General features: G+C 46.5%; 2 protein-coding genes across 2 annotated transcripts; one reads left to right on the top strand and one right to left on the bottom strand.

The window, feature by feature from the left end:
• Nucleotides 1-1,264: 1,264 nt before the first annotated feature.
• psmd4.S (proteasome 26S subunit ubiquitin receptor, non-ATPase 4 S homeolog) lies at nucleotides 1,265-12,705 on the bottom strand. The gene is given in 10 exon segments (NM_001090827.1): nucleotides 1,265-1,948; nucleotides 2,226-2,293; nucleotides 2,415-2,546; nucleotides 3,667-3,775; nucleotides 3,955-4,170; nucleotides 4,263-4,331; nucleotides 4,562-4,648; nucleotides 4,755-4,869; nucleotides 5,199-5,339; nucleotides 12,609-12,705. Coding segments are annotated over 10 exon segments (1,131 nt in total). The 5' UTR covers nucleotides 12,635-12,705; the 3' UTR covers nucleotides 1,265-1,780.
• Nucleotides 12,706-12,833: 128 nt separating this feature from the next.
• Nucleotides 12,834-14,573, top strand: LOC121397658 (keratin-associated protein 10-2-like). The gene is made up of 2 exons (XM_041574717.1): nucleotides 12,834-12,911; nucleotides 13,236-14,573. The coding sequence occupies exons 1-2, from the start codon at nucleotides 12,834-12,836 to the stop codon at nucleotides 14,571-14,573; spliced, it is 1,416 nt and encodes a 471-aa protein (XP_041430651.1).
• The last annotated feature ends 661 nt before the right edge of the window (nucleotides 14,574-15,234 follow it).

Below are 15,234 nucleotides of genomic sequence, written 5' to 3'. Positions count from 1 at the left end.
CCAGGGGGAGGTTCCTGTCTGACCATGGGAAAAGAGAACAGCCCAGGAGCAGGAAGTACAGAGAATCAGAGCTCTGTACCTGGGTAAGTACTGGGGGAGATTGGATTCACTTACCCAGGGGGAGGTTCCTGTCTGACCATGGGAAAGAGAACAGCCCAGGAGCAGGAAGTACAGAGAATCAGAGCTCTGTACCTGGGTAAGTACTGGGGGAGATTCACTTACCCAGGGGGAGGTTCCTGTCTGACCATGGGAAAGAGAACAGCCCAGGAGCAGGAAGTACAGAGAATCAGAGCTCTGTACCTGGGTAAGTACTGGGGGAGATTCACTTACCCAGGGGGGAGGTTCCTGTCTGACCATGGGAAAGAGAACGGCCCAGGAGCAGGAAGTACAGAGAATCAGAGCTCTGTACCTGGGTAAGTACTGGGGGAGAGACTGGATTCACTTACCCAGGGGGAGGTTCCTGTCTGACCATGGGAAAGAGAACAGCCCAGGAGCAGGAAGTACAGAGAATCAGAGCTCTGTACCTGGGTAAGTACTGGGGGGAGATTCACTTACCCAGGGGGAGGTTCCTGTCTGACCATGGGAAAGAGAACAGCCCAGGAGCAGGAAGTACAGAGAATCAGAGCTCTGTACCTGCCACTAATGTTTTTTTTTTTTAAAAATATTCTCTTGGGCTCCACTGTTTCTTATAAGGGGGGGGGGCTGTGCCAATGGGTTTTGTTTAACGTATAAGGGGGCTCAAAGTTTAGTTGTAGGGGGCCCTGTGATTTCTAATGGAAGCCCTGCATAGACATTCCCAATGCTGACCAGTGAATAGTTGAGTCTGGTGGAATCTGAGCACCACAAGTCCATTTGGCCAAAGTATTTCTGCACCAACTGTGAGTGAGGGAAGGTCTTCTCTGCAACACCATGGCCACCACCTCGATTGTCACATCATTGTAGGTCTGCCTGCTGACCCCGACATTAGTACATAGGTGTAACGGGAAGAGAACCCCGATATCTCCCCAGCTATGATGTTCACCGAGATCTTTTTGACTTGAACCCCGATGGAACGAAGCGTCTTCCACATAAATACATGAGTGATACTCAGAGTTCCCTGTATAACTCAGCCTGCAGCCTTGTGCCTTTATATGGTCACAGAACAACCCCTCAGTGACTTCTAATATCCTTATCATTTACAGTAGGGGGTACATTATCCCTTATAATACATGAGTGATACTCAGAGTTCCCTGTATAACTCAGCCTGCAGCCTTGTGCCTTTATATGGTCACAGAACAACCCCTCAGTGACTTCTAATATCCTTATCATTTACAGTAGGGGGTACATTATCCCTTATAATACATGAGTGATACTCAGAGTTCCCTGTATAACTCAGCCTGCAGCCTTGTGCCTTTATATGGTCACAGAACAACCCCTCAGTGACTTCTAATATCCTTATCATTTACAGTAGGGGGTACATTATCCCTTATAATACATGAGTGATACTCAGAGTTCCCTGTATAACTCAGCCTGCAGCCTTGTGCCTTTATATGGTCACAGAACAACCCCTCAGTGACTTCTAATATCCTTATCATTTACAGTAGGGGGTACATTATCCCTTATAATACATGAGTGATACTCAGAGTTGTCTGTTTTACACACTGAGGACACAAGCAACTCATACAGACTCACACACAGCTCAGAATAACACACGTGTATTTATTATATAACTGAAATTAGAAACAGATAGCCCCACCCCCAGTCTCTCAGAGTGCTCAGCAAGTGGCAGCTCCTGCGCCCGTCATTTCTTCTCCTCCTTCTTGTCCTTCTTGTTGTCCTTAGAGGCCTGGGAGGCCAGGGACCCCATAGCATTGCGAATGGCTTCATTATTGGGGTCCACTCCTGGCAGGTTCTCTAGGACACTCTGTAAGAACTCGGGGTCCTGCATCACGTCATAATCATCTTCCTCCTGCAGCAAAGAGAATCGGGTGATGGTACAGCCTCATGGTGTTCACCCAGGACAGAGAGGTGCTGGGGATCCCCCAATATATGCAGAGATGGGAGGAGTCTAATGCAGGGGGCGGATCTCACACAGTACAGAGAGGTGAGAGGATTATGGGAGTAGGGATAGGCTGCAGATCTCATGCAATAGAGAGGGGAACGTCCAGTTGCACTAGAAAGAGATGCACCCCCTGACCCCACCAGGAGAAGAGAAAAGGAAACATAAAGAGAAGAGGAAGAATCACCTTTGCAGGTTCTGAGGTGTCCATTACAGCACTGCTGTCCAGCTCCCCGGCCTCCACTGGGCCAAACTCTGCAGTGAGAGAGGAAAGAATAAATATAATGAGCCCTGGGGTCTTTCTCCAAAGCTAATAATGAAAGGACCCCCAAAACCAGCTTTTAACCCTAGATGTGCACTCCCAGGCCCCACTCACCCGCCCCCTGTAGCGACATCTGCATGGCGTATGCAATCTGCTCATCCTCCGTCATACTGCTGAAATCTGGGAGCCCACTGCGAGTGCCCTCCTGCTGCCCAATGGTCATCTTCAGCAGCGCCTCATCCGAATCTGAAACAGACGCAAATTCTGTGCTCAAAGCTCATTCCATGGTGAGTTGGGCAGGGGAGGGGCCATTATGTGTTGGGTGGGACAGGGGAGGGGCCATTATGTGTTGGGTGGGACAGGGGAGGGGCCATTATGTGTTGGGAGGGGCCATTGTGTGTTGGGTGGGACAGGGGAGGGGCCATTATGTGTTGGGTGGGACAGGGGAGGGGCCATTATGTGTTGGGAGGGGCCATTGTGTGTTGGGTGGGACAGGGGAGGGGCCATTATGTGTTGGGTGGGACATGGGAGGGATCATTATGTGTTGGGTGGGACAGGGGAGGGGCCATTATGTGTTGGGTGGGACAGGGGAGGGGTCATTATGTGTTGGGTGGGACAGAGGAGGGATCATTATGTGTTGAGTGGGACAGGGGAGGGGCCATTATGTGTTGGGTGGGACAGGGGAGGGGCCATTATGTGTTGGGTGGACAGGGGAGGGTCATTATGTGTTGGGTGGGACAGGGGAGGGGCCATTATGTGTTGGGTGGGACATGGGAGGGATCATTATGTGTTGGGTGGGACAGGGGGGGGCCATTATGTGTTGGGTGGGACAGGGGAGGGCCATTATGTGTTGGGTGGGACAGGGGAGGGGTCATTATGTGTTGGGTGGGACATGGGAGGGATCATTATGTGTTGGGTGGGACAGGGGAGGGGCCATTATGTGTTGGTGGGACAGGGGAGGGGTCATTATGTGTTGGGTGGGACAGAGGAGGGATCATTATGTGTTGAGTGGGACAGGGGAGGGGCCATTATGTGTTGGGTGGGACAGGGGAGGGGCCATTATGTGTTGGGTGGGACAGGGGAGGGGTCATTATGTGTTGGGTGGGACGGGGGAGGGGCCATTATGGGTTGGGCGGGACAGGGGAGGGACCATTCTGGGTTGGGCAGGACAGGGGAGGGGCCATTCTGGGTTGGGCAGGACAGGGGAGGGGCCATTCTGTGTTGGGTGGGATAGGGGAGGGAGGAATCTATAGGGGGAGGGACAAAAGAGGCTATTCTGTAGGTGAGACATTGAGTGAGATCTCATTGTGACACAGGGGAAGTAGCCAATGGGATTGTGGCAATTAGCCAATAGCAATGTCCTTACCGTCGCCAGTTGTGGAAGTGATTCCGGCCTCAGCAGCAGAAGCGGCAGTTGCTCTCCTGGCCTCCTCCTCCTGCCGCTGCCTCTGCTCCTCCATAGACACACGAAGAGCCTAAGAGGGAATAGAAAGACGGTTATCAGAAGGATTTGGGCTAATGGGCCATGTCACACTAGCCACATTACATGAAGAGGCCACAGACACAAGTGATAGAAGAAGGGAACCCCGAGTTCAAGTACAAGTAGCCCCCCTTCAGATGCCGGACCAGACCCAAGAACAGTAAGTGCACTCACCAGGGCCAGCTCCGGGTCAGCGCTAGGATCCACCCCAAACTCAAAGTCACTGGCCCCCAGCCCCAGCATTGCCCCTCCCTCTCCCGCCAGGATTGGGGAGCTGATGAGGGCGTCGGCCAGGCTGGGCCCAGGAGGGACAGTGACTAAGTGGGAGCCGGTGCCGTCCTTTCCATTCAGGGTGTTGATAAATGCCGTCAGCTTCTCCGTGTTACTCTCCTGCCAGGCGACAAATACTGTGACTCTTAGCAACTGCCACTCAGCGCCCCACTCTCCAGCCGAGCTCTAACCCCCAATAAGAAAGGACTCACCTCTTCTCCAAAATTAATGATGTCCACGCTCACCTTCTCTTTCTTCAGGCGCTTTGCCAGTTTCACCAACTGGAAGGGAAGGGGTTAATTAGTAGGCGTGGCACAATGCAGCCAATGAGATGGTTTATTATATGTCCCTCCCTCACAGCCTGATTGGGTCTCACTCAGCACAAATTCTGCTGGAGCTTTGCTGTTATTATTGGCTCTCTAGCCAGTCCCTCTCATACTCATGTTCCACTCCCTGGTTTCTAGAATAAGGGCGTCCCTAGCAACCAGATGCACGACAGGCCAATACTCACATCCTTTTCATTGTCCTCCACTGGACTTCCAACAAAGGCGATTATCCGCATCTTGTGGTTCTTGCCCTGGCGGTGCTTCAGTGCCAGCTGTATGGGTGACAATAAAGGCCTCACAGACTACAGCTCCCACAATCCTTAGCTAAATGCTGTTCTAGTACAAACACAACCCAGCCCCCCGTCCAGCCCCACTTACATGCGCAACGCGGATTCCGGTGCAGAAAGTGATCCTGCCAATGGGCTGCACCGCATGGAGTTTGGAAAGGATTCGGCCGGTGTCCGGAGTGAGAGTGGTGAGAACCTCACAGTTACTGTGGGACAGAGGGAGCAGAGAGTCTGCTAAATAAATATAATCACCCACATTATACAGTTCCTTGTACACCAGGACTCTGATTGGCTGCTGAAACTCTCCTACAGCTTCCCATATGGGTCAAACAATAACAACAATAATAATAATAATAATAGGTTAGTTAGATGTTTCCATCAGAACAAAGTCCTAAACCCACAGCTCCAACATGGGCAAATAGTAGCCCAGCCCAAAACACCTCCCAACTAGACTTTTAGGGGAACCCACAGAAGTGACCTTACACACTGACCTCAAGCACCTTTATAGATAGACATAGCCCCCCACATCACTTACTTAGCCAGTGTGATGAGCCCCACATTATTCTCGGGGTTACTGCGAGTCTTGGAGTGACAAACAATGTTCACTGCGTCCTGTTGGGCCTGAAGTCTCGTTGGTAGGAAGTCCCCATTTCTCATGTATTCACTGTTATCCACACTGAAAAGATACAACACCCCTTATTATGTGATCAGCAGCTCCGAGCTGGCCAATGGAGTCAGCAGAATCAACCCCAGTACCAAAAATCTCCACTAGATGCTGATCCTACTCATCCCTCGAATCCCTCATCCTATGAAACAGAAATCAGTCCCTCTAATCCCTCATCCTATGGAACAGAAATCAGTCCCTACTAATCCCTCATCCTATGGAACAGAAATCAGTCCCTACTAATCCCTCATCCTATGGAACAGAAATCAGTCCTACTAATCCCTCATCCTATGGAACAGAAATCAGTCCCTACTAATCCCTCATCCTATGGAACAGAAATCAGTTCCTACTAATCCCTCATCCTATGGAACAGAAATCAGTCCTACTAATCCCTCATCCTATGAACAGAAATCAGTCCTACTAATCCCTCATCCTATGGAACAGAAATCAGTCCCTACTAATCCCTCATCCTATGGAACAGAAATCAGTCCTACTAATCCCTCATCCTATGGAACAGAAATCAGTCCCTACTAATCCCTCATCCTATGGAACAGAAATCAGTCCCTACTAATCCCTCATCCTATGGAACAGAAATCAGTCCTACTAATCCCTCATCCTATGAACAGAAATCAGTCCTACTAATCCCTCATCCTATGGAACAGAAATCAGTCCCTACTAATCCCTCATCCTATGGAAACAGAAATCAGTCCTACTAATCCCTCATCCTATGGAACAGAAATCAGTCCTACTAATCCCTCATCCTATGGAACAGAAATCAGTCCTACTAATCCCTCATCCTATGGAACAGAAATCAGTCCTACTAATCCCTCATCCTATGGAACAGAAATCAGTCCCTACTAATCCCTCATCCTATGGAACAGAAATCAGTCCTACTAATCCCTCATCCTATGGAACAGAAATCAGTCCCTACTATCCCTCATCCTATGGAACAGAAATCAGTCCTACTAATCCTCATCCTAGGGAAAACAGAAATCAGTCCCTACTAATCCCTCATCCTATGGAACAGAAATCAGTCCTACTAATCCCTCATCCTATGAAACAGAAATCAGTCCCTACTAATCCCTCATCCTATGGAACAGAAATCAGTCCCTACTAATCCCTCATCCTATGAAACAGAAATCAGTCCTACTAATCCCTCATCCTATGGAACAGAAATCAGTCCCTACTAATCCCTCATCCTATGGAACAGAAATCAGTCCTACTAATCCCTCATCCTATGGAACAGAAATCAGTCCCTACTAATCCCTCATCCTATGGAACAGAAATCAGTCCTACTAATCCCTCATCCTATGAAACAGAAATCAGTCCCTACTAATCCCTCATCCTATGGAACAGAAATCAGTCCCTACTAATCCCTCATCCTATGGAACAGAAATCAGTCCCTACTAATCCCTCATCCTATGGAACAGAAATCAGTCCCTACTAATCCCTCATCCTATGGAACAGAAATCAGTCCCTACTAATCCCTCATCCTATGGAACAGAAATCAGTCCCTACTAATCCCTCATCCTATGGAACAGAAATCAGTCCTACTAATCCCTCATCCTATGGAACAGAAATCAGTCCTACTAATCCCTCATCCTATGGAACAAATCATCCTATAATCTCATCCTTGAAGAATCAGTCACAATCCCACCTAGACAGAATCGTCACTAATCCCTCTCCTATGAACAAATCAGTCCTACTAATCCTCATCCTAGAACAGAAATCAGCCCTACTATCCTCATCCTATGACGAATCATCCTCAATCCTCATCCTGGAACAGAATCAGTCCTACTACCCCATCTAACAAAATCAGTCCTATATCCCCACTATGAACAGAAATAGTCTACTAATCCCTCACCTATGGAACAGAAATCAGTCCTACTACCTATCCTATACGAACAGTCCTACTATCCTATCCTATGGAACGATCAGCCTACTACCCCATCCTTGGACAAAATCATCCTACTATCCCTCACATGAAGAATCACTCTAACCTCATCTATGAACAGAAACCCTCTATCCTCATCTTGACAGAAATCAGCCTACTATCCTCATCCTAGAACATAGCTAAATCCCTCTATGAGAATCACCTACTAATCCTCATCCTATGAAGAATCAGCATATCCCTCATCCTATGGAACAGAAATCAGTCCTACTAATCCTCATCCTATGACAGAATCATCCTATAACCCTATCTATGGAACAGAAATCAGTCCTACTAATCCTATCCATGAACAGAAATCAGTCCTACTAATCCCTCATCCTTGGAACAGAATCAGTCCTACTAATCCCTCATCCTATGACAGAATAGTCCTACTAATCCTCATCCTATGAACAGAAATCAGTCCTACTAATCCTCATCCTATGGAACAGAAATCAGTCCTACTAATCCTCATCCTATGGAACAGAAATCAGTCCTACTATCCCCATCCTATGGAACAGAAATCAGTCCTACTAATCCTCATCCTATGGAACAGAAATCAGTCCTACTAATCCCTCATCCTATGGAACAGAAATCAGCACTATCCCTATCTATGAACAAAATCATCCTACAATCCCTATCCTTGACAGATCAGTCTCTAATCCCTCATCCTTGGAACAGAAATCAGTCTACTAATCCTATCTTGAACAGAAATGAATCCTCATCCTATGACGAAATCGTCCCTCTACTCATCCTATGAACAGAAATCGTCTACTACCCTCATCCTAACAGAATCATCCTCTATCCCTCACCTATGGAACGAAATCATCCTCTAATCCTCATCCTATGACAAATATACAATCCCTCCAGGACAAAAGTCTATAATCCTCATCTATGACGAATCGTCCTCTAATCTATCTATGAACAGAAATCAGTCCTACTAATCCCTCATCCTATGGAACAGAAATCAGTCCTACTAATCCCTCATCCTATGAACAGAAATCAGTCCCTACTAATCCCTCATCCTATGGAACAGAAATCAGTCCTACTACCCTCATCCTATGAAACAGAATCAGTCCTACTAATCCCTCATCCTATGGAACAAAATCAGTCCTCTAATCCCTCATCCTATGAACAGAAATCAGTCCTACTAATCCCTCATCCTATGGAACAGAAATCAGTCCTACAATCCCTCATCCTATGGAACAGAAATCAGTCCTACTAATCCCTCATCCTATGGAACAGAAATCAGTCCCTACTAATCCCTCATCCTATGGAACAGAAATCAGCCCTACTAATCCTCATCCTAGAACAGAAATCAGCTCCCTACTATCCCTCATCCTATGGAAAAATCAGTCCTACTAATCCCTCATCTATGAACAAAAATCAGTCCTACTAATCCCTAATCCTATGGAACAGAAATCAGTCCTACTAATCCCTCATCCTATGAACAAAATCCCATCCCTACTAACCCTCATCCTATGAACAGAAATCATCCTATAATCCCTCATCCTATGAACAGAAATCATCCTAGAAATCCCTCATCCTTAACAGAAATCAGTCCCTACTAATCCCTCATCCTATGACAGAAATCAGTCCTACTAATCCCTCATCCTATGAACAGAAATAAGTCCCTACTAATCCTCATCCTATGGAACAGAAATCAGTCACTAATCCTCATCCTATGAAACAGAAATCAGTCCCTACTAATCCCTCATCCTATGAACAGAAATCAGTCCTACTAATCCCTCATCCTATGGAAACAGAAATCAGTCCCTACTAATCCCTCATCCTATGGAACAGAAATCAGCCTACTAATCCCTCATCCTATGGAACAGAAATCAGTCCCTACTAATCCCTCATCCTATGGAACAGAAATCAGTCCCTACTAATCCCTCATCCTATGGAACAGAAATCAGTCCCTACTAATCCCTCATCCTATGCAACAGAAATCAGTCCCTACTAATCCCTCATCCTATGAACAGAAATCAGTCCTACTAATCCCTCATCCTATGGAACAGAAATCAGTCCTACTAATCCCTCATCCTATGGAACAGAAATCAGTCCTACTAATCCCTCATCCTATGGAACAGAAATCCAGTCCCTACTAATCCCTCATCCTATGGAACAGAAATCAGTCCTACTAATCCCTCATCCTATGGAACAGAAATCAGTCCCTACTAATCCCTCATCCTATGGAACAGAAATCAGTCCTACTAATCCCTCATCCTATGGAACAGAAATCAGTCCTACTAATCCCTCATCCTATGGAACAGAAATCAGTCCTACTAATCCCTCATCCTATGGAAACAGAAATCAGTCCTACTAATCCCTCATCCTATGGAACAGAAATCAGTCCTACTAATCCCTCATCCTATGGAACAGAAATCAGTCCCTACTAATCCCTCATCCTATGGAACAGAAATCAGTCCTACTAATCCCTCATCCTATGGAACAGAAATCAGCCCCTACTAATCCCTCATCCTATGGAACAGAAATCAGTCCCTACTAATCCTCATCCTATGGAACAGAAATCAGTCCTACTAATCCCTCATCCTATGGAACAGAAATCAGTCCCTACTAATCCCTCATCCTATGGAAACAGAAATCAGTCCCTACTAATCCCTCATCCTATGGAACAGAAATCAGTCCCTACTAATCCCTCATCCTATGGAACAGAAATCAGTCCTACTAATCCCTCATCCTATGGAACAGAAATCAGTCCTACTAATCCCTCATCCTATGGAACAGAAATCAGTCCTACTAATCCCTCATCCTATGGAACAGAAATCAGTCCCTACTAATCCCTCATCCTATGAACAGAAATCAGTCCCTACTAATCCCTCATCCTATGGAACAGAAATCAGTCCTACTAATCCCTCATCCTATGGAACAGAAATCAGTCCTACTAATCCCTCATCCTATGGAACAGAAATCAGTCCTACTAATCCCTCATCCTATGGAACAGAAATCAGTCCCTAATCCTATCCTTGGAACAGAAATCATCCTACTAATCCCTCATCCATGAACAAATCAGTCCTACTAATCCTCATCCTATGGAACAGAAATCAGTCCTACTATACCTCATCCTATACATCAAAAATCAGTCCTCAATCCTCATCCTTGGAACAAATCAGTCCCTACTAATCCTCATCCTATGAACAGAAATAGTCCTACTAATCCCTCATCCTGGAACAGAAATCAGTCCTCTAATCCTCATCCTATGGAAAGAAATCAGTCCTACTAATCCCTCATCCTATGAACAGAAATCATCCTACTACCCTATCCACGAAACAGAATCATCCTCTAATCCTATCCTTGGAACAGAATCATCCTACTAATCCCTCATCCTATGGAACAGAAATCAGTCCTACTAATCCCTCATCCTATGGAACAGAAATCAGTCCTACTAATCCCTCATCCTATGGAACAGAAATCAGTCCTACTAATCCTCATCCAGAACAGAAATCATCCTACTAATCCCTATCCTGAACAGAATCAGTCCTATCCTCATCCTATGAACAGAAATCACCTATATCCCTCATCCTATGAACAGAATCAGTCCCTACTAATCCCTCATCCTTGGAACAGAATCGTCCTACTAATCCTCATCCTTGGAACAAAGAAATCATCCTACTAACCCTCATCCTATGAACAGAATCAGTCCTACTAATCCTCATCCTATGAACAGAATCAGTCACTAATCCCTCATCCTATGGAACAGAAATCAGTCCTACTAATCCCTCATCCTATGGAACAGAAATCAGTCCTACTAATCCCTCATCCTATGAAACAGAAATCAGTCCCTACTAATCCCTCATCCTATGGAACAGAAATCAGTCCCTACTAATCCCTCATCCTATGGAACAGAAATCAGTCCCTACTAATCCCTTATCCTGTGGAACAGAAATCAGTCCTACTAATCCCTCATCCTATGGAACAGAAATCAGTCCCTACTAATCCCTCATCCTATGGAACAGAAATCAGTCCCTACTAATCCCTCATCCTATGGAACAGAAATCAGTCCTACTAATCCCTCATCCTATGGAACAGAAATCAGTCCCTACTAATCCCTCATCCTATGGAACAGAAATCAGTCCTACTAATCCCTCATCCTATGAAACAGAAATCAGTCCTACTAATCCCTCATCCTATGGAACAGAAATCAGTCCTACTAATCCCTCATCCTATGAAACAGAAATCAGTCCTACTAATCCCTCATCCTATGAAACAGAAATCAGTCCTACTAATCCCTCATCCTATGGAACAGAAATCAGTCCTACTAATCCCTCATCCTATGAAACAGAAATCAGTCCTACTAATCCCTCATCCTATGGAACAGAAATCAGTCCTACTAATCCCTCATCCTATGAAACAGAAATCAGTCCTACTAATCCCTCATCCTATGGAACAGAAATCAGTCCCTACTAATCCCTCATCCTATGGAACAGAAATCAGTCCCTACTAATCCCTCATCCTATGGAACAGAAATCAGTCCTACTAATCCCTCATCCTATGAAACAGAAATCAGTCCTACTAACCCCTCATCCTATGAAACAGAAATCAGTCCCTACTAATCCCTCATCCTATGGAACAGAAATCAGTCCTACTAATCCCTCATCCTATGGAACAGAAATCAGTCCCTACTAATCCCTCATCCTATGGAACAGAAATCAGTCCTACTAATCCCTCATCCTATGAAACAGAAATCAGTCCCTACTAATCCCTCATCCTATGGAACAGAAATCAGTCCCTACTAATCCCTCATCCTATGGAACAGAAATCAGTCCCTACTAATCCCTCATCCTATGGAACAGAAATCAGTCCTACTAATCCCTCATCCTATGGAACAGAAATCAGTCCCTACTAATCCCTCATCCTATGGAACAGAAATCAGTCCTACTAATCCCTCATCCTATGGAACAGAAATCAATCCCTACTAATCCCTCATCCTATGGAACAGAAATCAGTCCTACTAATCCCTCATCCTATGAAACAGAAATCAGTCCCTACTAATCCCTCATTTTATGAAACAGAAATCAGTCCCTACTAATCCCTCATCCTATGGAACAGAAATCAGTCCTACTAATCCCTCATCCTATGGAACAGAAATCACTAACCAAATGTTCCCTCTCGGCCCCCGTACATTTCCTGTGTTGCCGGAAGCCCAGTTACAGGTGTATCTCTCCTGTCCCTCAGGTTTGTGTTTCCCCGGTGAGTGACTCAGGGATTCCCAGTCAATATGTGAGTGAATATGAGGCAGTTTTGTCTCAGGCCGAGGCCTCTCCCAACATTATCCGCTTCCCAAACTCAAATTCTCCCCCCCTCATTATCCCCGTGGGCCCGGGACTCACCAGACCATAGTACTTTCCAGCCCCATTTTTTCTGTATTGTCACCTCGACTTCTGCACCGGAATATCCGGCTCCGTCATAAACTGTAACTGCCCAGCCAATCGCCGTGGATCTAGGACGCTTCCGGTCTGCGCGCACAGCCCTTTGGGAAATGTAGTTTTAACGTTGTTGCAAGTTTATCAGCCAATGAGGGCGCTGCTTTCCTGATGTCAGTGTCTTGAGTCGGAATGAAGAGATCTCGCTGTTGGTTGGCTCTGTTGTGTTGCACGTGTTTCCCTGTGTCCAATGGGCGTGTCTGGTGTGAGGTAAATACAGGCGCCTCTCTGTCACTCAGGGGACTGACAGGAAACCCCAGTTGTTTCGTTGCAGTTGGTCAGGACACAGCAGTTTCCCCGGGGCAGAGTCACCGCCTCACGTGATGCACAAAAACCAATGAAGTCAATTGTAGGCCCCGAGTTACTTCTCCAGACTGACTCCAGGGAGCACATTTATCACTATTTCTGCTGGTTTTGCAGCTCTGAGCAGTTTTAGTGAGTTACTGTTAGTTGGCTCCTCACAACCCTAATAACTGATGTCTCACTCTTTTCAGCTTCATTTCATTACAATTCTCTTTTCTCTTGTCCTCACAGACACCTGCCAACATTCTAATTGGGGATCATTTTATCTCCTTTACTTCACAACCGGACCAGGCGTCGCCATCTTCCTGCGTCGTCTCTTCCTGTGTCGTCTCATGCTACGTTGTCTCTTCCTGCGTCATCTCTTCCTGTGTCGTCTCTTCCTGCGTCGTCTCTTCCTGCGTCGTCTCTTCCTGCGTCGTCTCTTCCTGCGTCGTCTCTTCCTGCGTCGTCTCTTCCTGCGTCGTCTCTTCCTACGTCGTCTCTTCCTGCATCATCTCATGCTACGTTGTCTCTTCCTGCGTCGTCTCTTCCTGCGTCGTCTCATGCTATGTCGTCTCTTCCTGCTTCATCTCTTCCTGCGTCTTCTCTTCCTGCGTTGTCTCTTCCTGCGTCATCTCTTCCTGCGTCTTCTCTTCCTGCGTCGTCTCTTCCTGTGTCGTCTCATGCTACGTTGTCTCTTCCTGCGTCATCTCTTCCTGTGTCGTCTCTTCCTACGTTGTCTCTTCCTGCGTCATCTCTTCCTGTGTCGTCTCTTCCTACGTTGTCTCTTCCTGCGTCATCTCTTCCTGTGTCATCTCTTCCTGCGTCGTCTCTTCCTGCGTCGTCTCTTCCTGCGTCGTCTCTTCCTGCGTCGTCTCATGCTACGTCGTCTCATGCTACGTCTTCTCTTCCTGCGTTGTCTCTTCCTGCGTCATCTCTTCCTGTGTCGTCTCTTCCTGCGTCGTCTCTTCCTGCGTCGTCTCTTCCTGCGTCGTCTCTTCCTGCGTCGTCTCTTCCTGTGTCGTCTCTTCCTACGTCGTCTCTTCCTGCATCATCTCATGCTACGTTGTCTCTTCCTGCGTCGTCTCTTCCTGCGTCGTCTCATGCTATGTCGTCTCTTCCTGCTTCATCTCTTCCTGCGTCTTCTCTTCCTGCGTTGTCTCTTCCTGCGTCATCTCTTCCTGTGTCGTCTCTTCCTGCGTCATCTCTTCCTGTGTCGTCTCTTCCTACGTCGTCTCTTCCTGCGTCATCTCTTCCTGCGTTGTCTCTTCCTGCGTCGTCTCTTCCTACGTCTTCTCTTCCTGCGTCGTCTCTTCCTGTGTCGTCTCATGCTACGTTGTCTCTTCCTGCGTCATCTCTTCCTGTGTCGTCTCTTCCTACGTTGTCTCTTCCTGCGTCATCTCTTCCTGTGTCGTCTCTTCCTACGTTGTCTCTTCCTGCGTCATCTCTTCCTGTGTCATCTCATGCTCTGTCGTCTCTTCCTGCGTCGTCTCTTCCTGTGTCATCTCATGCTCTGTCGTCTCTTCCTGCGTCGTCTCTTCCTGCGTCATCTCATGCTGCGTCATCTTCAAGCACACATGCCCACAATGAGGGAGCACACAATACGGTCTCTGTGCGTGACATTTCAACATGACGTTTCCTGGACTGACAGAAGTTCACGCTGGGCCACATTCATATCCATCCTGGGCCGCAGTTTGGACACCCCTGCTGTAAACATACAATATCAGCTTTACGGGAATTATAATATGTGAACGCCTTTTTCCTCTTAATTGGGGAGTTAAACCCCTGAATATTGTGGGAAAGAACAATCAGCTCCATGATACGTTAAATCTAGGCCAAAGCCGACGTATTTGTGAAACATTTAAAATCTTGTTTAGCCCACTAATTATTTCCATTAGTACACAGGCCTACCTTCGTCTCAACCTCACATAGAAAAAGTAAATAGGAGACATTTAGCAGTAAGAATATTAAACATAAACAAAACCATGAGTAACAACAACATTGAGAAGCCCAGTGTGAGGCCTGTGATTAACCTCAATAGACTCCTCCAGGGGACGTCAGTTAACTCCACAGGCCCTTCCCTTTACCATAGTATAAACCAACCAGAGATACAGAAATATAAGGGAAAGAAAATCGATTTTCTCATACGTTTCCTTGATTGAATTATCAATCCTCATCTTATCAGAATAGCGGTGCTTTACAAAATAATAATCTTCTTGATCTTCCAAATAAGTTCAACTGCCCATAGTTG

The sequence above is a fragment of the Xenopus laevis genome, chromosome 8S (assembly GCF_017654675.1).
Source record: "Xenopus laevis strain J_2021 chromosome 8S, Xenopus_laevis_v10.1, whole genome shotgun sequence".
Classification (NCBI taxonomy): Eukaryota; Metazoa; Chordata; class Amphibia; order Anura; family Pipidae; genus Xenopus; species Xenopus laevis.
The sequence above is the reverse complement of the archived record's forward strand: the minus strand, read 5'-3'. Positions and strand labels throughout refer to the sequence as shown.